We start from the raw sequence: 24,791 nt of genomic DNA, 5'->3' as shown, positions 1-24,791 counted from the left end.
CATCCAGTCCTCATCAGTCCAGGTGGCAAAGTCAGATCTAACACTGAACCTAAGGGTCCTTCAGGCCCATGGGTTCTCAATAAACTTCCAGAAGAGTCAAACGGTTCCATCGACCTGTCTCCTTCATTTGGGAGCAGTGATAGACACGCTAAGGTGCGAGGTCTACCTCTCTCGAGAACGCAGGAACAGCATTCAAACCCTGGTCAGGCTAATCCGAAGGAGGTGGACCACCACACTGGCCACGCTCTCCAGCTTACTAGGAAAGATGGTATCATGCATAGCGATCATGCCGCGGGCATGACTACACTCCAGAGACTTGCAGTGGTTCCTATTCCCATTTCAGAAAGAAGGAACCGGCGCCTCCAACCGAAGGGTAAAGGTGCCACCAGGAGTCCTGAATTCGCTAAAGTGGTGGTTGTCCCCAGCGATGACAAAGGGACACATATTCAAGGAGACCGATCGAGTCACCCTAACCACAGACGCTAGCCTATTCAGTTGGGGAGCACATCTACAATCCAAATTGGCACAGGGCCAATGGTCAAAGGAAGATCTAAAATACAACATAAACTGGTTAGAACTCAGAGCCATACATCTGGCCCTCTGTCAATTTCACAACGCAGTGGCGGATCAACACGTCCTAGTGCTCATGGACAACATGGCAGCCAAAGCCCACGTCAACCGATGGGAGCACGCGGTCCAGGGCCCTCATGAACGAGGCCAAATCACTGGGAACCTGGGCCGAAAACAACTAGCCTCCCTCAGGGCAGAGCACATATCAGGAGATGCTAATCAACAGGTGGATTCTCTGAGCAGGGCAACAATAGACCACTCAGAGTGGAGCCTACACCCTGCTCTCTTCAGGGAAGCATCAGTACGGTTCAGCCACCCAGTTCTGGACCTATTTACCAGCCCCAAGAATGCTCATCTCCCAAGATTCTTCTCCCGCTTCCCATCTCCGGGGACGAAGAGAGCAGATGCCCTTCAGGGCCATTGGCCAGAGGGGTTGCTATACGCCTTCCCACCACTTCCTCTGAAACAAGCAACCATCAGAAAGATATTGTAGGAACAAGCAGAGGTGATACTCATTGCACCGCACTGGCCAAGACGGCCGTGGTTTGCCGACCTCATAAGTCTTTCTACATCTCCACCATGGAGGATTCCGCATGATCAAATCTCCCTCAGTCAGGGGGCTGTATTTCATCCAGAGCTACAGTGGCTCCAATTAGCTGTCTGGCACTTGAACTAGAATTTCTCTCCTAGAAAGGGAGAACTTTTCACAAAGAGTCATTAGGACAATCCAGGCCTCAAGAAGGCCCTCAACTAACAGAATTTATGGCTCCACATGGAAAAACTATTACAGCTGGTGCACAAGGCAGCAGCTAGACCCCTTTAGTATTTCTATCCCAAGGATCCTAGACTACTTAGCGGAGGGTCTGGACAGGGGCTTAGCACCCAACACAGTTCGTAGGCAGGTGGCCGCCCTATCCACTATTCTTACATATGGCAACTCTGAACCACTTGCCAAACACCCAGTGGTGCGTTTTTTCATTAAGGGTGCAACAAACAGCAAACCACCTGTGGTCCACAGATATCCCTCCTGGGATCTGTCTAGGATCCTACAAGCCATTACCTCAACTCCATTTGAACCTATCAGGACCTGCACATTACAATTCTTGACCCTTAAGGTCGCATTTCTGGTCGCCGTCACCTCAGCAAGGCACATTTCAGAGTTGGCAGCACTATCAGTTAGAGAGGACCACAGACAGGGTGGTCCTACGTTTGGACCTCTTTCATTCCCAAGATTAATTCCTTGTTTCACAGAACACAGGAGGTGATGCTACCAGATTTTTGCCCTCAACCTTGTCATGAATTGGAGCGCAGGTGGCACACCCTGGACATTCGCAGGGCCTTAAGGCAATACATTAAGCGAACGGCACCCTTCTGCAAATTGGAGGCTCTGTTCATTTCCTTTCACTCACACGCAAGAGGTCAAAGGATCACAGCATCCACAATCAGTAGATGGATCAGGAAGTGCATAGCAGTGGCGTACCAGGGACAGTCTGAGGAAATATGTAGGGTGGCGATGTGGGCATCACCTTCCCCCTTTATAGGACACTACAAATTAGATAAGTTCGCATCTGCGGAGGCCTCATTTGGCAGGAGGGTCCTCCAGTGCATAGTATCAGAGAGTGGGACACAGGTCCAGACTGCTTCCCACCCACAGGGACAGTGAGGCTTTGGTATGTCCCATTGGTGGATTCTCCACTTGTTTACCTGAATGCCTTTTCTCAGCATGACGATGGACAATCCACTCCTACCCTTAGGGCCAGTCAGGTCCTATGCAGGGAAGAGGATTGAGCCAACAAACGAAAACATAGCCAACAGCTTTCGCCTCAGTCGAGAACTGGGGAAGGGAGGTCCCAGGGAGAGAGGCGGAGCAAAATTGGCTGATTTAGTCCACCAAAACCCATTGGTGGATGAGAAAAGGCGTTCAGGTAAGACAAAGCCCCTTCAAGTCTTTCTTGCAATTCTAATTACATACTGTTTTGCATTAACTATTTATTGAAATTTCTCATTCATATTGTCTCTTGACTTTTATTTATATAGATACAAACTTAGACGTAAAGTTTAAAGATACATTTTCCTCAGTCTGCATGCCTATGTGAAACAGCAACTTTAGAAGCTATGTTAAATGTAATGTGCACAATTAAGAGAGTAAAGCTATTCTTTTTTTTTTTATTGAAAATTTTTAAAAGTTTTTACAAATAAGGAGAAAAAAAATAAAAAACAACCCTACCCAACCACCCCAAACCTCCCAGTCCATCCCCCCCACCTTCCCAGAGCTGAATATAGGCTTGATTAAAATTTCTAAAAATCTTTAAAAAATTAAAAAAATATAAACCATTAATATTTCTAAATACATTACCTAAGCTTATAAGATAATTAACAATAATATATATGTAAAAAAAAACATAGGTATTAAAAAGAGAAAAAAAAATTACTTAAAAAGAAAGAGAATAAAAGAGAAAAGAAAGAAGATATATATATATATATATATATATATATATATATATATATATATATATATATGAAGTAAAATAAGATGAGATAAAAATAAAAAATATAAGGAAAGAGAAGAAAAAAAATACAATCTATAAAATATTAAAATTTATATATAGGTTATTGAAAAACTAAGTAATATTTTTTTATATCCAACTTATGTTGTATAAAATCTATCCATTTTTCCCATACCGCAAAAAACTTCTCTTGCGATTGATCCTTTAAAAAAGCCGAAATCTTTGCCATTTCCGCCAAATAAGAAACTTTAAAAAACCATTCTTGCAAGGTAGGCAAAGATTCCTTCTTCCAGTATTGCCCTACTAACAACCTTGCGGCTGTGATTAAATTTAACATCAGTATAACCTCCTTAACATCACAATCAGTAACAATACCCAACAAAAACAATTGTGGGGTAAATTTTACCCTCCTTCTAAAAATTCTTTGAATATTCCACCATATCTTAATCCAAAAAGCTTTTATATTTTTACACGACCACCAAATATGATAATAAGTAGCATCCAAACAACCACATCTCCAACATTTAGGCTGTAAGTCAGGATACATACGAGACATTTTTTGTGGATCAAGGTGCCATCTATAAAACACTTTGTAAAAATTCTCCCTTAAGTTCTGGGCTTGTGTAAATTTAACATTCTTTACCCAGATGGTTTCCCAAGTGTCTAGTAGAACTGGTTCACCAAAATTTTGTGCCCATTTAATCATACATTCTTTAATTAGTTCTGGTTCTGAATCCAGTTCTACTAGCACCCCACAGATTCTCTTAATATGAGTTGAGACAAGGTAACCACCAAGTCATCTTCAAAAGCTCTTAGTTTATATTCTTTTTTATTAACTTCTATTCCTTTTATTTCCTGGGATTCTCGAACTTTCATCAGCAGAATTTCCAAAGTTAAAACAAACAGTAGTGGTGACAATGGACATCCCTGTCTTGTCCCCTTTTCTATTGTGAAAACCTCTGACAAGCCCCCGTTAACTATAAGTTGTGCCGTTTGTTTTTGATATATAGCACCAAGAGCTTGTAAAATTTTTTCTCCAAAATTCATATCCTCAATTAATCTTAACATAAACTGCCGATTCAATTGGTCAAAGGCTTTTTCAGCATCTAAAAATATCAGTCCTGCGGAAACTTGGTTATTCTTATCTAAGTATTCTAGTAAGTTAATAATTTGTCTAACGTTATTCTTCATATACCTGCCAGTTATAAAACCCGTTTGGTCCTTATGTATAAGCTGGTGGAAAACCCTCATAAGCCTATTGGCTAAGATTTTTGCAAAAATCTTATAATCTACATTTAAAAGAGATATAGGTCTATAATTCTATCTTCTTTTGGAATTAAAGATATGAAAGCTCTGCCCCATGACGGAGAAATCTCTAAACCCTGTAATATATTATTAAAAAGCTCACATAAAGGTTGAATCATCTCTTCTAACAAAGTTTTGTAATAAATAGATGTCAAACCATCCGTACCCGGTGCTTTACCTAATTTTAATTCCTTAATCACTGTCACAATTTCCTCAGTGGTAATTAAACCATTAATTTCTTGTTTCTGATCTTCTGTTAATTTGGGAAATTCACTTCACTTAAATAATTATTCACTTAAATAATTATTTATATCTAAAATTTGTACATTAGTACTCTTATATAGTTTTTGATAATAATCTAAAAAAGATTTCTTGATCAACTCCTTCTGGTACACTAATTTACCTTTATAATTTATTTTATCTATAATTCTCTGTCTCTGTTTCTTTCTCAATTGATAAGCCAACCATCTCCCTGGTTTGTTGGCATTACAAAATGTATTTTGTTTCATATACAATAAGTTAGTTGCGGTTTGATCAGCCATCAACATATTAAATTGTGTTTTGAGCAATTTTATAGATTCTTTAACCTTTTCGTCTGTGGGATTTAGAATCAGAGATTTTTCTTTTAATTTAATCTCATCTTCCAAATCCTTACGTTTCTGAATCTGCTTTTGTCTCTGAGCACTATTCATTTGTATCAAAATCCCACGCCTGAAGGCTTTACCTGCATCCCATACCATTGACATTGAAGTTCCTCTATGCATATTTAAAACAAAATAGTCCTTTAGATGTTCTTTTAATTTTTGAATATTCTTTTCTTGTCTAAATAAATTCTCATTCACCCTCCACGATCTCCTCTCCTCTTTTTCATCAACCAACTCCATCCAGACTGGACTGTGATCTGTCAACGTCCTAGGAAAAATTTTTACATTCTTTACCCTAAAATATAAATCAGTTGTAATAAAAAAAAGTCAATTCTTGAAAAGGATTGATGTCTATCTGAAAAGAAAGTAAAGTCTCTCTCCTCCTGGTTGCGTTCACGCCAGTAGTCTCGCAGCTCCCAGTCCTCTTTCAAGTCAAAAAAAGCTTTGGGTAGTTTAGCCTGTTTAAAAAAAGTGGAAGATCCTTTTTTTATCTTTTTGTATATCTAAGACACCATTCCAGTCTCCCATTAATATCACAGATCTATAATCCAACAAAGTTAATTTCTGATGCAACAATCTATAAAATTGTTCCTGTTGTTGGTTTGGTGCATACAGTCCCACTATAAGTATTTTCTTACCATATAAACCAACTTTAATCATAACATATCTCCCTTGAGGATCAGATTCTACCAAACAGGCTGATGAGTTTTGCTTAACATAAATAACTACACCCCCTTTTTTCCCCAGGAGCTGAAGATACAAAATGAGATCTCAAACGAGAATTGACTAAATATTTTTGATCTTTAAGTAAAATATGTGTTTCCTGCAAACAAATAATATCATTATTATGTTGCTTTAAGTAGTGAAAGATTTTCTTTCTCTTATTCGGGGAGTTAAGGCCGTTAGCATTCCAAGTCAGGAGCTTTACCATCTCCCTTAACCAGAAGCCTGGAGAAGACTGCCTGAAGGTCTGCCATTGAAGAATGTGTTGCAGAACTCTTGGGTCTTGCTCCTCCCACCAGCAACAAAACACTTTTTTGGAGAGATTCTTTAACTTCTTTCTTTTGTTGTTCCTTTTCCTTGCGTCTATGTGCTGCAGGGGTCATTCTTTGCTCTTTGATCTCTGTTTGTCGCAACCATTCCGTCTGTAACTTTCCAGCAACCATCACACCTAATCCTTCGGACTGCTGTTCCGCCTCTTTAGCATCCAGAACTTTCTGCATCATAGATGACGATGAGCCTGCTCCCAGGACCGAAGTATAAAACTCCTTTGCTTTAGCGACTGTGTTAAGTCTGTAACGCGTCCCCGTATGGCTCAAAACAATACCCATTGGAATCTCCCATCTGAATGGCATCATTCTTGTTTTAAGTTCATTAGCTAAAAAAGCAAAGTCTTTTCTATTTCTTAAAATTTTAGATGGGATCTCCTTTAAAATGATAACATCTTGAGCAGCAATCTGGAACCTCTTATTATAAAAAGCTTGTATGATTTCATTGCGCAGAGATCTCTTTGCAAAATAAATCACAACATCTCTTGATAAGTTCTTCTGTTTTGCGACCCAGGAGTTAACTCTGTAAATTTTTTCCACTTCTCTACGTAATCCATCTTTCTCCCTATTCAAAACGATGGCAAGGTCATTAGCCACAATCTCTATCAAATCTTGATTCATATCCTCTTTCAAACCCCTGATTCTTAGGGCATATTCCATTTCCCTATACTGAGACATAACAATATCATCTTGTGAAATTTCCATCTTTTTTTCCATACCTTCAAATTTATCTTCCAGGATATCAACTTTGTCTGCGACCTCTTCCACTCTAGAATCAAGCTTCTGAACCACAGAGGCCAATCCTGATAGAGCCGTAACTATATCTTGCCTCAAAATAGTATTATTCTGCTCTAAGAGGTTCTTCATTTCTCCTCTAATTTGAATTTTATTCTGATCAAAAAGCTCCTTCATTTCCCCTTTAGTTTCAGATTTGTTCTGATCTAGAAGTTCCTTCATTTCCTCTCTGATTTGGGATACAGCATTTCCCATTATATCTTTCATATCTTGTACAGATAATACTGGCAAAGGAGGAGAAGATGGTGGTGTAGCTTTAGGTTGTTGTACTGGTAAGATTGCAGGAGAAGAAGCCACCTTAGGAACTGTAGGAACTGCTTGCCTCTTTGAAGCCATTTTTTAAAAAAAGATCTTGTTCCCTCTTTCTTCTTTCTTGAAAAAAAAAAATACTAGAATCCTCAAAAATTAAAAAGGAGCAAAGGAGAGTCCAAAAGAAACTTTAAAACCACAAAACCACTTTCAAAAAAAAGTTTAGAAAGTTTAAAAGAGAAAGAGCTATATAATCCATTACAAGCTATTCTTGAGTGAAGCTTGATTCTAAGTAATACATCACTAGCTTCATGCAGCTTTCATAGGAAGTGGTTTGCCACTGTCTTAATTGATTCACATATGAAAGGAATTGGTTCTGGAATCCTTACCCAATTATTTTAGATATATTACACGCCGATATTGAAGCTGTAAAATATTAGCAGAATATTTGATCCTGAGTAAGAAAGCACAACAGATTTTTTTGCTTGTTTGATCAGGAAACATTATAAGTATATGATATACTTACAGATAGCAATTGCCTTTTTAGAAACTGATAACATACAATTCTTCAGTTATTCCAAGGATAAAATGTTTCTTTGAAAAAAAATATAAACTTTTTTAGATGGACAAGTGAACTAATAAGGGATGTAAAAATTGGAAGCATCATTATACTGTTTTATATAAAATGATGGGCACCATTATCTCTATTGCTTTGCAGTTGTTGCTGAATACAACACATTGTTGACTATAAAGCTGAAACTTTGAGAAATTTAAGTTCTGCAGTATCTGGCGGACCACAGGTTGCCCTCCCTGTTCAGGTGCAGCTGCTGTATCTGCCACCTCTCTAATTTTTTGTTATTTTTTCTTGCATTTTTCTACCTTTACAGTATCTTTTTTGAAGTTCAGTGAACAGCATTGCAAAGTGATATCTATCTACCTTATTTTTAGTAGTTTTTCTAATGCTTATTACCTGGAAAGTCAAACTGAAGAATTCATACATTATTATATCAGACTATAATTCAATGTTTAGTGTACTCATATGGGTATTTGATTAGCTCACTGTCCTTCCTTTGACATTTACAGAAAAAGAATAAATGAAGGAAGAATAAATTAATCTGATATCAAAATAAAGATTTATAATTCTGTTGTACTGAAGCAAACCAGTAAAAACTGGTTCAAATCCTATTTTGTTTCAGCAAACAACCCTTGGACAGGACATGTTGTTATGTGTGGTTTTTTTTTTAACAGTTTACATAAAAGGAGAAAAATGGAAGGATAAGAATAGTGAAATATCACACTGTGCCTGGCAAAACCTTTCCTACATAATGTAAAATGTGTAATTTTAAAAGATCTTTAAAATTAATGCTAACAAACATGAGAGCCCAAATTTTAGGAACATTCTGCCACCCAATTACAGCAAATGGATAAATATGAAATTGCTCAAGCTCAGTTCCTGGACAGCTAATAGTTATAAAAGAGAGCAAAGCAAATGCTCTTAAACAAATAATTAATTAGTAGCATAAAGTTTGCTCATTAATCTGGAATGTTAACTTTTCTTTTATTGATAGTTATTACAACAGGGGTCTTCAAACTTGGCCCTTTTATGACTTGTGGACTTCAAAATAGTTGCCTATTGCAAAAGTATTGTAGAATAGTTTCTGTCTATTCTGCCCAAACCAAATAATCTGGAATAAGAAACACTACCGCATGTAGTACTGGGTTGCTTTTTGCACTGCAACCATCAGTTATTTCAGCCTACCATGGCCAAAGGAAATAGGATGGAGAGAGTGTGAATAGAATCAGAGTAAAGGGAGTCTGTTCGGAAGATGGTTTGAGATGCTGAGTCTGCCTGCAGTTATCTGAGCCAGGATATTGGCAAACCTCACTTCAAAAGCTCATTTTATTCCTGACCGTAAATATGTACAGTTATAGCATTATACTTATTATACTGAAATACTGTCAATTTCAGATCCCCAAGTCAAAGTACCAATAATAGTAAAGAGAAGCACGATTGCCACCTTAATTGTAGGTTTCCACAGAACATTTATATGCTATTTGATACTGGCTCCATGTGTATTTTCTGTTTTTAAAAGGCATTATTTTGGCCAAGTTCAGACTAAAGCAGTGGTGGCAAACCTATGGCACGCGTACCAGAGGTGGCACTTGGAGCTCTCTCTGTGGGCACGTGCGCTGGCGCCCCAGCCCTGCCTCTCCCCACGGCTCCCTCATCAGCAGCCTCCCTGGAGGAGAGTCGCCCCCAGGCGTGGCCCGCATAGAGCAGCGCAACCAAGGACATGGCAGCCGGACAGCAGGGACAAGACTCCGCCCTTGCACCTCATAGCATGCAGATGATGCTGCGGGGTGCAGGCAGGGGGGTGGCTGCCATGGTGCTGCAAGGCTGCCATGGCGATTGTGGCGGGCCATGGAGGCGTTGCATACCCCTGCGGGCGGGCGGGGCAGGGACGGAGCAGGTAGGGCGGGAGGCGGAGCGGGGCTGGTTTTGAGGCACTTGGTCTCTAAAAGGTTTGCCATCCCTGGACTAAAGGATCAAAAGGACATATGTTCTACAAGTGACATTATTATATAATTTGTATCAGTTGTATCACAATAACTGATACAAGCATGTAAATCATATCATTTGCATGAAGACATCATGATGCATATATTATTATTTGTCCTTCCCAAAATATTTCCATATATAGCAATTAACATGAATTATATTGGAAAACCTTTTTTAATAGAAAAAAACTGTAATTTTGGAAGCTGACTATCATCATTACATACTCTTTTCTCCCCGTAGCTTCTTTTATTTATTTGAGAAATGACTTTCTCCAAGCATTCAGTGGATGGCATGAAGCACTTCAAACATGGTAGAGATTGAGGTATGGATACTGGTCCCACACTTCTCTTCCTGATGCCCATATAGTCAACCAGAAGTCTCAGTAGAAACTACATCCACATTTTTGTGAATGAAGAGTTGTGCTCAAGTACATAACCACATGAGTAGAGATTTTTCACTGTTTGACATGTCTGATATAGATGGTAGAATTAACCCAAACAATAGGCTTCAGTTAATAGTTTCCTTATGACTTACATATATAGTTAAGCAAGTGCATTAGTCAGATGGCTTGTGACAGAAATTTTGCTTCAGAATTTGCATTCTGTTTTGCACCCTCATGAGACTGTCTTAATAGTAAAGGTTATCTTTACTGTATATGTTGTAGCTTTCCCATTCAAGTGCATAAATACATAGAACTGAACTAAATTTTCTAGAATCCTCGCAATTCATTTCCTGTTGAGAACTTATATACACCTAGAATTAAACTGTTAGGCCTCTTGTATGCATGAACAATTGCAACTTCACTAAAGTGGCATTAGTAGAACTTCAGTCTAAATTTAGACACTACACAACTGAGATCATTTGGCACATTACAGCAGACTATCAGAAAGCACAGGGGAACCTGTGCTATACTCTGGCTGCTTACTAAAGAATATTAACACACTCAAAAGACTCAACAAAAATATGTGTACTGTTAGCTTTTTTTCTTCATAATTTTTTCACCCAAGCTCTGTTTGGTTATATGGAACTCTGACTGGTTCCTTGTAAAAAAAAAAAATAGATTACATCATACAAGTTAATATTCGGCTTCTATATCCAAGAAGGAATTACCGTATATGCTGGCGTACAAGGCGACCCCGCGTATAAGACGACCCCCGTCTTTGTCGCCGAGCCGCATTCCTAGAACATCGTCTTATACGCCGGAAACTACCAGTATTTCCGGCATATAAGACGACTCGGCGTATAAGACGACCCCTGTCTTTGGCGCCGATTTTAGCGCTTGCGGAAGTCGCCTTATACGCCGGCATATACGGTACATGTTAGTTTTCTAACTTGAGAACAAGATATTAATGCAACCAATTGCTGCTAGATAAATATGGATCATACAGTAATTAGTATTTTTCACTGTAAAACAGATTATTTTGGTTTTCATAAATATCAGAAAGATAGATTAGTTGCTTTTGCTGCAAATGGCTAAATAGGGTTCACAAAACTATATGGGTATAATTACATAGCAATTAATTTCTGATAATTGATTTTTTGCAGAGCCATTTTGAGGCCCTCCCTTCAGTACTGCTGGTAGGATGATTTCATGGGACTCCTTATTTATAGAGGCTTTGCCCTTGTGTCTTCAGGGAGATAGAAACCCCTTTTTTAAATTTTATGATGGTCCAATGTGCTTTGATTCCTAATCATCTCTAATTTTGAGAGTCATGCTGATATTTTACATTTATTGCTTTCATGGGAAGCTAACTTCATATGTAAAGTATGTAAAGTTCAGTATCTGGCCAAATCTCACCCCTGAAATATGTGATTAGTTCATGTTGTTAATATTGTAGTGATAAGATATTCACACTGATTTTGGCCTTAGTGAAAACTGTTCTTGGGAGAAAATGATAGATTTAATTTTTTCTCTCTCATTTTGTAGCTAGTTGATTAGAATCATGACATGACATGTCATGTCTCTGCTTTCAGTCTATCCATATGTTTATCCTTTTTGTGATATTATTTGTAAGCTTAAAAAATCAGTCTTTCATTTCTGTCTTTTTTGTTGTACAATTGCCAGATCTGTATGGTGACAGATAGTGTATCATCTGCCTTCTGTTAAATTCTAAACAAAATACAGAATTTCTGTATTGTAATTAGACAAAAGAATTACCCCTTTTTGTAGATTCTCTGTAGCCAAGTTTAAAAATATAATGATTATTGACAACTGAATCGATACTCCAAAGAAAATTAAATCTTGAGTTTTTTTAAAAAAATATTTCCAGAAATAGGTAAAAGCAATGAATATTTTAATGTTGCCTGACTTTAATTATGGTTCCTTGTAGGTGCAGGATGTTCCTTTTGAAATGCTTCTTTCAAAGTTATCTTCCTTTCTACAAGTTATGCAATATAAATACGAGGGCAATTCGGAAATACAGTGGGGCAACAAAGTATTTAGTCAGCCACCAATTGTGCAAGTTCTCCCACTTAAAAAGATGAGAGAGGCCTGTAATTGTCATCATAGGTAGACCTCAACTATGAGAGACAAAATGAGAAAACAAATCCAGACAATCACATTGTTTGATTTGGAAAGAATTTATTTGCAAATTATGGTGGAAAATAAGTATGTGGTCAATATCAAAAGTTCATCTCAATACTTTGTTATATATCCTTTGTTGGCAATGACAGAGGTCAAACGTTTTCTGTAAGTCTTCACAAGGTTGGCACACACTGTTGCTGGTATGTTGGCCCATTCCTCCATGCAGATCTCCTCTAGAGCAGTGATGTTTTGGGGCTGTCGCTGGGCAACACGGACTTTCAACTCCCTCCAAAGGTTTTCTATGGAGTTGAGATCTGGAGACTGGCTAGGCCACTCCAGGACCTTGAAATGCTTCTTACGAAGCCACTCCTTCGTTGCCCGGGCGGTGTGTTTGGGATCATTGTCATGCTGAAAGACCCAGCCACGTTTCATCTTCAATGCCCTTGCTGATGGAAGGAGGTTTGCACTCAAAATCTCACGATACATGGCCCCATTCATTCTTTCCTGTACACGGATCAGTCGTCCTGGTCCCTTTGCAGAGAAACAGCCCCAAAGCATGATGTTGCCACCCCCATGCTTCACAGTAGGTATGGTGTTCTTTGGATGGAACTCAGCATTCTCTCTCCTCCAAACACGACAAGTTGTGTTTGTACCAAACAGTTCTACTTTGGTTTCATCTGACCATAGGACATTCTCCCAATCCTCTTCTGGATCATCCAAATGCTCTCTAGAAAACTTCAGACAGGCCCGGACATGTACTGGCTTAAGCAGAGGGACATGTCTGGCACTGCAGGATCTGAGTCCCTGGCGACGTAGTGTGTTACTGATGGTTGCCTTTGTTACGTTGGTCTCAGCTCTCTGCAGGTCATTCACTAGGTCCCCCCGTGTGGTTCTGGGATTTTTGCTCACCGTTCATGTTGACCCCACAGGGTGAGATCTTGCGTGGAGCCCAGATCGAGGGAGATTATCAGCCCCAGATCGAGGGAGATTATTGTTGTATGTCTTCCATTTTCTAATTATTGCTCCCACAGTTCATTTCTTTACACCAAGCTGCTTGCCTATTGCAGATTCAGTCTTCCCAGCCTGGTGCAGGTCTACAATTTTGTTTCTGGTGTCCTTCGACAGCTCTTTGGTCTTCACAATAGTGGAGTTTGGAGTGTGACTGTTTGAGGTTGTGGGCAGGTGTCTTTTATACTGATAACAAGTTCAAACAGGTGCCATTAATACAGGTAATGAGTGGAGGACAGAGGAGCCTCTTAAAGAAGTTCTGTGAGAGCCAGAAATCTTGCTTGTTTGTAGGTGACTAAATACTTATTTTCCACCATAATTTGCAAATAAATTCTTTCCAAATCAGACAATGTGATTGTCTGGGTTTGTTTTCTCATTTTGTCTCTCATAGTTGAGGTCTACCTATGATAACAATTACAGTCCTCTCTCATCTTTTTAAGTGGGAGAACTTGCACAATTGGTGGCTGACTAAATACTTTTTTTGTCCCACTGTAAATCTCCATTTGGTTATCAATGACAGACACTTGCAGATACAGAACTTTTATTATACACATTAGAAAACTACAACTTTACATTACTTTTCGATATAATTGCCATTCAAATTGAGGCACTTGTCGTAACGTCTTACAAGGTTTGGAATTCCTTAGTAGTAGTCACCATGATGTAAAAAAGATGTTGAGACTCTAGAAAGAGTACAGAGAAGAGCAATAAATATGATTATGGGACAGGAGGCTAAAACATATAAGGAACGGTTGCTGGAATTGGGTATGTCTAGTTTAATGAAGAGAAGGGCGAGGGGTGACATGATAGCAGTGTTCCAACATCTCAGGGGCTGCCACAAAGAAGAGGGAGTCAAGCTATTCTCCAAAGCACCTGAGGGCAGGACAAGAAGCAACAGATGGAAACTAATCAAAGAGAGAAACAACCTAGAACTAAGGAGAAATTTATTAGTCTTTCTGCCTTTTACTGAAATTCTGCAACTGAAAAACTTTTGCTATTTTTTCCCCACTCAGTTTTGTCTGACTTCTGGCTTGTTTCTCTGAAATTGTTCTAATGGCTTTCAGGTTATGGCAGCTTCTTTTTTCTTGATTTAATGTCAGGAATTTATAAGCTATCTAAAGTTTTCACTGGGACTATAAGTACTCTTCTGTGAACAAATACAACATTTTTATAATTTTGGTGAGGAATCTCTAAGCATAGAGAGAGCTCTCTGTGGGCACACGTGCCATTGCCCCAATCCTAGGCCTTCAGCTGGGTTTTATAAATCCTTTTCGCTTTAGGCCTCCACCACGGTGTACAAAAAAAAAAGGGTTCAATCAATCAGTCAATTTCAACTTCTCGCGGAAAAAGATCTTGCGAAGTTGGAATTGATTGAACTTTTTAGTCCCACCCAGTCTGCCGTTACCATTGCAGCCACGCCCACCCAATGGGCCACACCTAGCCAATGGGCCACACCCACCCGGCACCCGATGATGCATAAGTGGGTTTTCGGTTACAGTTTGGGCACTTGGTCTCTAAAAGGTTCACCATCACTGTACTAGGCTATAAAGCAGGAGACCATGAGTTCTAGTCCCACCTTAATCAAGAAAGTCAGCTGGGTGAGTTTGGGCTAGTCACTTTCTTGAAGCCCAACTAGCCTCACAAAGTTGTTGTTGCGAGGAAAATAGGAGGAAAAAGGCATATAAGATATGTTCACCGCCTTGTTTATAAAAAATAATTAAAGGCAGGATATAGATAAAATAATACTTAAATATTAAAATGTAAATGCTTTGAAAATCATTGGTTCTTAAAAATCAGTTAAGCACTTGAACTTTTAAGATCTGTCCAATATGCTTATTTGTCTTGCTTTGACATATATTCTGTAGAGACTTTTTGTACTGTATTTACTGGAATGTGTCTTGGTAACATTTGTTACAATTCTAATGTTGCAGATATGGTTGGAAAAGCAGCCACATGCTAAAACTAAATGTACATATTGCCTCAATCTGATATCAAGATAGCTTTGATATTTAACCCTATTGTTGCAACTGGAATAAGTAAATCTAACAAAGAAGAAGATTTGTAGTTTAAGGTTGACATGAGGGGTCCTTGGTACTCTTTGAGCTTGCTTGTTTTCATTACTCAAACTAGGTAACACCATCAATGCTAATAAGGAGTGCTATTTGCTCTCAGTTTATATTCTGGTGGCTTTCCCTGTTGGTATTGGTGGGGGTGGTCTTAGAGCAGGGGTGTCAAACTTGCAATGTCACATGATGTGTTTCAACGTATTGTGACATTTTTCCCATTGCCAGCAATGGGGTGGGTGTGGTTTCGGCATGACGCATCTGGCGCGCAGGCTGGCAGTTTGACACCCCTGTCTTAGAGATTCTTTCATTGGGCTGTTTGCAGTTGGCATCTTTGGCAGTTTTTTTGATTGGGGTATTGTTTATTTGATTGTTGGTCGGATATTAACCTTAGAGTTAATCTATGCTGATCTAGGTACTGATTGCTGGTAGAGAGATGCTCTTGTCTTTTTGTTCCTTTTTGGGCTGGGTGATAAGTAAGTCTATTTATTTCTTTTGACATTGGCTAGTTTATTTGCTTGCACTGTTAACTAATACGGGCTCTGTTCTCTTGTTCTAGGAGCAGCTTACTGTCAGTTCATGGATATGTTGTTTCCAGGATGTATTAGTTTGAAGAAAGTAAAATTTCAAGCGAAGCTTGAACATGAGTATATTCATAACTTCAAACTTCTGCAAGCATCATTTAAAAGAATGAATGTGGATAAGGTAAACATGGTTAACCTGAATTTTTCATGCAACAAATCAATGGTGCATTTAGATATTTTTTTAATTGTTCAATGATGCATTATTATATTTTATTTATTTATTAGAGCCATTTTAACCTTTCTTGAAAATTTAAGTAGCACAGAATGTTAAGTGAGACTGACTGTATGTTATAGAAAAGACTGGTTCTTAAATTTAAATGAGATGGATGTCATTTAACTTAAAAGCACTTTTCAACATTGGAACAGATGGCCTATTTAATCAATTGACTCTTATATGCATTTTACCACTCTTTCTATTATACATCACTCAAGGTGGATTAAAATAATTAACATTATAAAATGTAAGAATAAAAATAATATAATTACAATAAAGGCAAAATAAAAATCACCATCATTACAAGCAAGTGAATTCAAATTGATTTAACCTTTTTCAAAATACTAGTAAAGTGGGAAATAAATTATTTAGCTTGAAGAATGCATATCATAGCCTGGAGTTGATAAAGAGAAGGACTTTTCCCATGTACAGTAGTACCTCAGTACTCATACTCGACTAGTATTCATACTCAGTACTAGTCCCTGAGTCCAAGTTTCTTCTTAGCAATAGTGCCTCTGTTGTGTCTGGACTTATTAGCTCTTTATGTAGTGTAAGCAACATTCAGGCATGCTCATTGCTTCTTTAGAATCAGACTGTCATTAGATACTTACTACAAAATGCCAAGTCACTGTGCTTGTCAGTTTTATAGATGTTAAACAACATACAGAATAAGATAAATCCCTACAGAAATATATACTGCTCACAAAAATAAAGGGAACACAAATGTATAGGATCCTATAAGTTTGTGTTTCCTTTATTTTTTTTGAGCAGTATAGATATTATTGTTTAAAATTAGTTGCAATGTGCCTTACTAGCTTTCAACATTATTTTTTTCTAAATCTATATGTAAGAAGATAAACATACATTGTTAAGATATTCAAAACAATGATTGCATGAGTTCTCAAGACCCGCCTACCAAACAAGGGATCTTTGTCTATATTCATAGTAAAAGTGTGGAAGTCTGCATAATCTGATTTTCAAGCCTCACTCAGAAGAAGTTCAGAGGGTTTGATTATATGTTCCACTGAGAGTCATCTTTGGATTCCAAATCCACGTCCATTCTGGCTTTGATAGGATTCTATCCATAACCAGACCCTATCACCATCCAGGTATCATGTCGATCTTCCTGAGACCACAACATATCTTGCTGGCCCTGCTACTATAACTTTGGGTGACCTTTATGGATACCTTCAGATATATTTTAAATGGTAGTGGAGAGACAACCAAGCTGTTTGCTATGATTTAAGAATACCCAAGAGTTTGATCTGTTCTCATCCACCATCACCGATTAGTAGAAGAGGCTACTCAAGTAAGAGAACTCCAGAAGAATAGTGCTTCCCCCCCATCCCAATCTTATTACTTGGTCCAAGAAGTTATAATGGTAAGTGTTATTGAATGCTGTCATAAGGCCAAGCAGAACCAGAATAGTTATTCATCCCAGTTCCACCAAAGGTCATCAAGAAAAGAAAAGATGTGGGTTTTTTATTCTATACCCAGTATGAATCCTAACTTGAAAGATTCCAGTTTATGCAGAGCTGTCTATAATACTATTCAACCATCTATTTAATGGAAAAATGATGTTTGAAATTGGTGAAAGGTATTCTAAAAGTGATGACTCCTTTTATAGTAGCTAAAATAAATGTAATATTTTATTGGCTAGGTATTCCTATAAATAAATATGTTCAAAAGAGAATTGTTCTCTAGTCTTTTAGAAAGCACTGAAAACATGAAATATATTAAATTTCGTTGAAATTATGTAGATAATATGAAGGGCTATAAGTTTGGGTGGAGAAACAATGCAAAATTTTGCGTAGTAATATTTTTTATTACACTTACTATTTGGTATTGCATTATTGTTATTAGCATTTGGAAACATTTTTACTGAAATTCTTCTGTGGGCATTTTAAATCACTGATTTGCCTTGTTTTGTCATACAGGTCATTCTGGTGGAAAAATTAGTAAAGGGACGTTTCCAAGATAACCTTGATTTCATACAGTGGTTTAAGAAATTTTTTGATGCTAACTATGATGGGAAAGAATATGATCCAGTAGAGGCTCGGCAAGGCCAAGATGCAATTCCACCACCTGATCCTGGGGAACAGATCTTTAATCTGCCAAAAAAGTCTCATCATGCAAACTCTCCTACAGCAGGTATTTATCCATGATTGTAAACTGTTGCTATTTACAGTTGTAATTTTTGAATATGTTAAAAATACAACTTCATTAAGGAGTTAATTTTAATAGACAATGGCTTTCTTTCCACATTACATCATATAACATGTGATTTATGGGTGCTTTTGATGTCCTCTAGGAATATATAAAATGTGATAGTTCACTTCCCAAATAGAGTTTATATAAAATTGTCTCTTTGGCAAGAAGAGTAAATTTATCCCAATGATGTTCTCTTTTAGGATGAATCATGTTTGGTTTTCCTCTTGCCAAAACCTGCTTTCCATCTTTCTTTAGCATACACATGTAAACAAGTGCACTTCTGTATGTAATTGTGGCTCATATATGTTCAGTTGCTGATGTAGCAGCTGTATACTGTGATATTTTAGGAATCCTAGGTTTTCCATTAGCTTGTACCCACATTCTGAAATGATGAGGATAAGGCTATTAATGGTATTTTATATTTTCTACTGAATTATTTGCATGTATATTTCATAAAAGAGCAGTATTAAATCTTTGGTTATTAAATCTCCTGAAATCCTTCATGCGTAAAAGCACATTCTTAGCCGTTGTTATTAATGGGCATATTTAGAAATGAGATGTATGGCATCTCCTCTTTACTTTAGAGATTCCCTCTTACTCTAAAAACTGCTGGTGTAATCTAGTTTTATAGTGACTGGAATGTTTCCAATCCCCAAGTGCTAGCCCACTAGACAAAAGTAACATGCATGTACATATACTATTTGCCATGCAGATTTTCTTTAGTGATTATTGGTTTGATACTTACTTGCATTGTTCGTATAATAGGAAAACCTACAGAAAAATAATAGAGCCAGTATAGTTTTGAGTGCTGCAACATTTTTCAGCAAATATATTGTTTTTTGACAGAATGTCTTTATATGTAATGAAATCCTAGCATTTAATTTTTATCCACATCCCTTTATTATTAGCTGATTATGATAGCTGATGATTGAAAATTATTGCATTTTGAAGGCACAAGATGGAGAAAGGTCATTCTAGGTAATGTTAAATCAGGTAATAAGGAAGCCACTATGCATATGGAACACATTTCTAATTTGAGCTGTTTCAAATTCAAAATGCCTTGTCTTAAGTTTGAATGTCCTATTTTGAGAACAACATGGACTGTTTCAGTTAAGCTTGAATAAAGCATTTTGCAACTGAAGCATTTCCAATTTGAGAACTCTTGCACACATCCTTAGAACTTGCCAATAGTATATCATTTTTAAACTGCCTTGGCTCTACTGTAAGTGGACAATTTCTGGGGTCTCTACTAGATACCATTTTTTTTCTGACCAACTTTTTTTTAATTATCTGGACAAATGATACACACACATTCAGCAACTTCACAAGAAGAAAATAGATTCGGTCTGGTTTGCCATCATGACTGCTGCGGCCACCGCAGCCGCTGGAAGGCAAGATCTGTCTTCTGCGTTCGGTTTTGTTCCACTGGGGGACCCTAGAAAGGGTTGAAAGTCACCCTGTAGCGGCAACGAGCAAGGAGGGGACCCCCGCTTGATCGTGGGAGGGCGGCATCCTTCCGCTTGATCTGGGGCAGCCCTCCAAACTGGCGGAGGAAAGACACCATACCAATGTGGCTCGTCATTAAGCTGCAGACAGCCCAAGTCAAATTTACCACCAGGCACTTCTAAAACAACGTGGATGAAACTGGGTGAAATTTGATCTTCTGTCTTAAGATCCTAAGTATTTTTCTTCCTGTAAAAGCTGCCTGAAGTATCGTTCCCGCTGTGAGGAGAGAGGGAAGGGAATTTCTGACTACCCAGGGGAGTTAGAGCACTAAAAGAAGTAACTTAATCTAATTGGATTAATATATTTCTGAAACTTGGGGACCAAAAGTTTTCTTATTTTCACTGAAGACTTTTGTTTTTATCTATAAAAAAGAAATAAAATTGGAAAAAGGAGTATAAAAATTCTGGACTTAAAAAAACTTAAGTGGCATTGGTGACATCTTGTGGCGAAGCTTGGTATTACAATCTATTATTGCCTAAAGGAGACTTGGCTTGAAGCCCAGACTACAGATAAGACTCTTTTAACTTTAATAAATACCATCTGTCAGGTTCAGCTATAAAGAGAACTTCTGAGTGGCATGGCTGGCCTCCTTGAACTATGAATGTAAAACTTTATTAATTTTTAGAGCTGTATGTGGGGAATTGCCTACTTTTTTATCTGAGGAATATTGGTCATTATTGGAGATGATGAAATACCTTGGATTATAAAATCTTACTTGACAAACGACTTTTACTATAAAGACTACCTACAAACACGTGAAATAGAGGTCCCACCCAGCTATAAAATTATTTCCATTGTCTGATTTCGAAGTCCTTCACTTAACGCATCATTAAGAGAAGATAGATGAAGACAAGGAAAAGATTCTTTCCATGTTAAAATCAATACATGAAACCATCCTTTCAGCTTGTGACAAAATAAGATGTTACAGAAAAGAACAAGATGTCAGCTTAGATATACAAACCCAAATTCTGACTACAACTAAAGAACTAACAACGCAGAAGGTAACAGAAGAGGTGGAACAATCAAATATTAAGACAGAGAACTCAATTGACCAACAAATACAGTCAATGGAATATCCAGAAAAGGGACTGACAACACTGAAAATGGAAAAGACTTTCTACATAAATCAGAAGAAATTTGAGGAGCAAGAAGAAGAACAGACTGCATGGAAGATAAACATACCAGGACAATTATGGGGATTTGGAATAATAGGGAGACGATTTAAGGAATACAAATGGGCTAGCCCAGTGGTGGCGAACGTATGGTACGGGTGCCAGATGCGGCACTCAGAGCCTTCTCTGTGGGCACGCACGCCATCGCCCCAATCCTGGGCCTTCAGCTGGGTTTTATAAAACCTTTTCGCTTTAGGCCTTCGCTGCCGTGTACAAAAAAAAAAAGGTTCAGTCAATCAGTCAATTTCAACTTCTTGCGGAAAAAAAAAGATCTTGCAAAGTTGGAATTGATTGAATATTAGATTCTGTTATGAATTGAGATAAAAGAAACTTTGGTTACCTAAAGCCTGGAAATTATAAATATCAAATGTTAAATTTGAATATTGATGGGAAATAAAAAATTGGGAAAAACCAATAACAGGACATTGACTGTAAAGATTGAATGTAAAATAATTATGTATGTATAAGCTAAAAATGTATTGATAAATGTAATAATGTTTTTATTTAGTTGATATAATAAGTGTATTAGCTTAAATATGAGATAGTAGATATTAAGGGAAAAAGAAAGGAAATATTTGAGATTGTAGTTTGAGATTTGTACTAAAGATTTTTGTATGTTACTGAACTATTGATTAACCCAGCCACCATGTTTTTTTTTAATACTTAAATGTAAAATTAGAAAATTAATAAAAATATTATTTAAAAAAGAAGAAAATAGATTCTTCTAATTCTGTGGAAGAAGAGATGAACGAAGGGGAAAATAGTACAGGTAATCGTCATAGAATGATCTGAAGGAGCCTAATTGGGACTAGAAGTTCTATTGCTACGTGAAGTAGTTATTAGATGAACACTATGCACCACTTAGTGACAGCAGTTTCAGTAGTCCCAGTTGTGATTGTTAGGCCGGATCATGCTGTTGTTAGGTGTGGATCTCAGACTTCTCCCACCCTGCTGTGCTCGCCTCTATTTCAACTCTCCCAGATTGCTTATCTCCACCCCATCTCTTCCCTTTGGCTAGCCTGCATTCTGCTGGCTACCTTTGCTGACCTTTGACATCTTCTACCTTCTGCTGGGCTCCCTGCCCCTGTACCATCCTGGCCCCCAGGCTCCTGCAGTCTCAGCTTATCACACATTCTCCTGTGTATTCACAATGCCTACCAGGATTCTGTGCACCAAATACAGCTTGCTCTTTTCTTGCAGTTAGGGATCTTTGTGAGGTCTGCCTGCTAAGGGAGTGAATAAAGTAATTATGCTGCCGTCAACATATATAACATCAAATGTCCATTTTTCTCCAAGTTCTTTGCCCATTAGGCCTAAAAGAAAAGTCTCTGGTTTTATCTTTATATTCACTTTAAGAATCTTCTGTATTAAAATGTGAATCCTTCTCCAATATTGCTTTGTTTTGTCACATGTCCACCATAAATGATTAAAAAAATCCTTCTTTACATTTACATTTCCCACATTCATTTGAGATACCTTTATACTTTCTTGACAACTTATTGGATACTGAGACATCATCTTATAAAATTTTTCTTTTAAATTATAATTTAATATGAATTTTAGACCTTTTGTCCACATACTCTCCCATTGTTTAAGCATTACATTATATCCAAAGTTCTTTGCCCACTGAATCATACAATGCTTTACCTACTCATTCTCCAAATTCATCATAGTTGTTTCTTTAAGTCTTGGTTTTAACTAATATTTTAAAAACTATTTTAATATATTTTTTTCAGGTGCTGCCAAATCCAGTCCTGCATCAAAACCTGGCTCCACATCATCTCGTCCATCTTCAGCAAAAAAAACACCGCCAAGCAGTTCAGTGTCAAAATCTGATAAAGATTTGGAGACACAAGTCATACAGCTCAGCGAACAGGTAATATGCTTAGGCTACCAAAATGGGAAATAACTCTGCATATGAGCGAAGCAGTGAAATCTAGTATGATTCTAAACAGATAACCATAGCAGTTCTCAACACTTTGGTGCCATGTGACTCACTGGAGCTCTTAACACTTTTCATTTTGCAACAGAAATCTCTTCCTTGTTCCTTCCACCAAGTTTTTCAGATGTCCTCAGTACAATTAAGTACTGCTTATTGCTGACCTACTTGAAAGATCATTAGATCTTCAACCAATTACCTTAGTTATTTTTATGCCAGTGGAGAAACCTGGGATAATAACATGAAAAATGCTTTGTAAACATTTAATCAAGTGGTATCTCATTATATCATCATAGTAATTGTGTAACATAAATCAGTGTCCTTGAAGAGTTTACATATTTGGTTGGCCTTGTTGAACAATCCAAAATATTTATTTATTTATGAGACTTATATACTGCTTTAAGTGCAAGCACTCTCTAAGCGGTGTACACCAGTAAGCAATGTATATATATATATTTACATTGCCCCCAACAATCTGGGTCCTCATTTTACCTACCCCGGAAGGATGGAAGGCTGAGTCAACCTTGAGCCGGTGAGATTTGAACCCCTGACCTGCTAAACACAGTCAGCTAAAGTGGCCTGCAGTACTGCGCCACCTCGGCTCTTATAATAATCATTTAACCTCCTAATATAATCATTTAACCTCCTTTCCCCAAGAAAACCCTATATTATTGGTTTTCTGCATAGAGGGTCTATGAGAAGAATAGAATAGATGCTACAGTTAGAAGATGCTTTTAGATTTTCTATGTAAAAATCTAGTATTTCCTGCTTGCCTTTTATATACCTGGGAGCAAGAAAATCTTTCAAATTTAAATTAGCTTAATATAAATTCCTGTTAGTATCCTAAAGATGGGCCTTTTGGAGGGAAAAGTTGTGGAGAAAGTGGTGAGGTGAAAACTGCATAAAACTCTGGAAGAAACAGATTTTCTAGAATCTTGACAGTCAGGATTCAAGCTATGGTACAATGGAAACCACACTGATCATTGTCACAGATAGCTGGCAGTGAGGCGTGAATGGTGGGAACCCAACCTTCTGTTAGATCTTTGAGGAGACTTTAATATTTTCGTATCCTTCTGAAACACCTATCACAGGATTAGGAGGCACCATTCTATGATTGTTCTACTTAGGAAGTAGAGTAGTTGGGTCTAGTGAATGGTTATGCGTGTGTGCATGTATGTGCGTGTTTGTGTGTAAGAGATTGGGTTCCCAGGCATCCAATATGAAGTGCCCAAGAGGTTAGTTCTTTCCCTTATGGGGTCCTTGGTGCTCTTTGAGGTTGTTTTCTTGCAGGTGTTTCACTACCAAACTAGGTAACATTAGTGTTAGAAGGGAGTGGGGTTTGTTCTCTTTTTATATACTAGCAACTTGTCCTGTAAGAGTTGGTGGAATGTTCTGCTGGTTTAAGGTCAGTCTGGAATATCCTTTTTGCTAATGAGCACAGCTAAAATCCTTGACTTGTGACCACAATTGGGATCAGAATTTTCCATCGCTAAGCAATGCGATCATTGAGTTATGGCTAATTTTATGACTTCTGTGCTATGGTTGTTAAATGAACCATATGGTCATGAAGCAATTGTGGTTTCCCTCATTGACTTTGCTTGTCATAAGCCTTCTGGCCTTCACCTGACCTAGAATTCTGCAACCATTGTAAATACATTGCTGGTTGCTAAGCACCCAGATTTTGATCACATGACTATGAGGACACCGAAGCAGTTGTAAGTTAAGAGCAGAATTCCTCAACCCAGAGTGGGGGGAAGGGGGGGAAGAAGGGATGGTTTTGTGGGGAGGTGAATGCAAATACCCATTGCTCGTTCAAGTGGGGCTGCCAGAGCCTGAGACACTCACACAAATGGGGCTGCAAACGCTTGCAATGCTCAACGCAAATTGGCGA

At 37.9% G+C, this 24,791-nt stretch overlaps 1 protein-coding gene across 6 annotated transcripts in view; it reads left to right on the top strand.

The window, feature by feature from the left end:
- The window catches only part of MAPRE2 (microtubule associated protein RP/EB family member 2), an 87,121-nt gene that overhangs the window by 58,673 nt on the left and 3,657 nt on the right, over positions 1-24,791 (top strand). For all 6 annotated transcript variants that reach the window (XM_039333511.1, XM_039333513.1, XM_039333510.1 and 3 more), the window contains 3 exons: positions 15,834-15,979; positions 18,010-18,223; positions 22,698-22,837. In XM_039333511.1, coding sequence (XP_039189445.1) covers positions 15,834-15,979; positions 18,010-18,223; positions 22,698-22,837 — 500 coding nt within the window. The remainder of the gene's footprint in view (positions 1-15,833; positions 15,980-18,009; positions 18,224-22,697; positions 22,838-24,791) is intronic.

This window comes from Crotalus tigris, unplaced genomic scaffold, assembly GCF_016545835.1.
Source record: "Crotalus tigris isolate CLP2741 ecotype Arizona unplaced genomic scaffold, ASM1654583v1 scf7180000024506.7606697, whole genome shotgun sequence".
Classification (NCBI taxonomy): domain Eukaryota; kingdom Metazoa; phylum Chordata; class Lepidosauria; order Squamata; family Viperidae; genus Crotalus; species Crotalus tigris.
The sequence above is the reverse complement of the archived record's forward strand: the minus strand, read 5'-3'. Positions and strand labels throughout refer to the sequence as shown.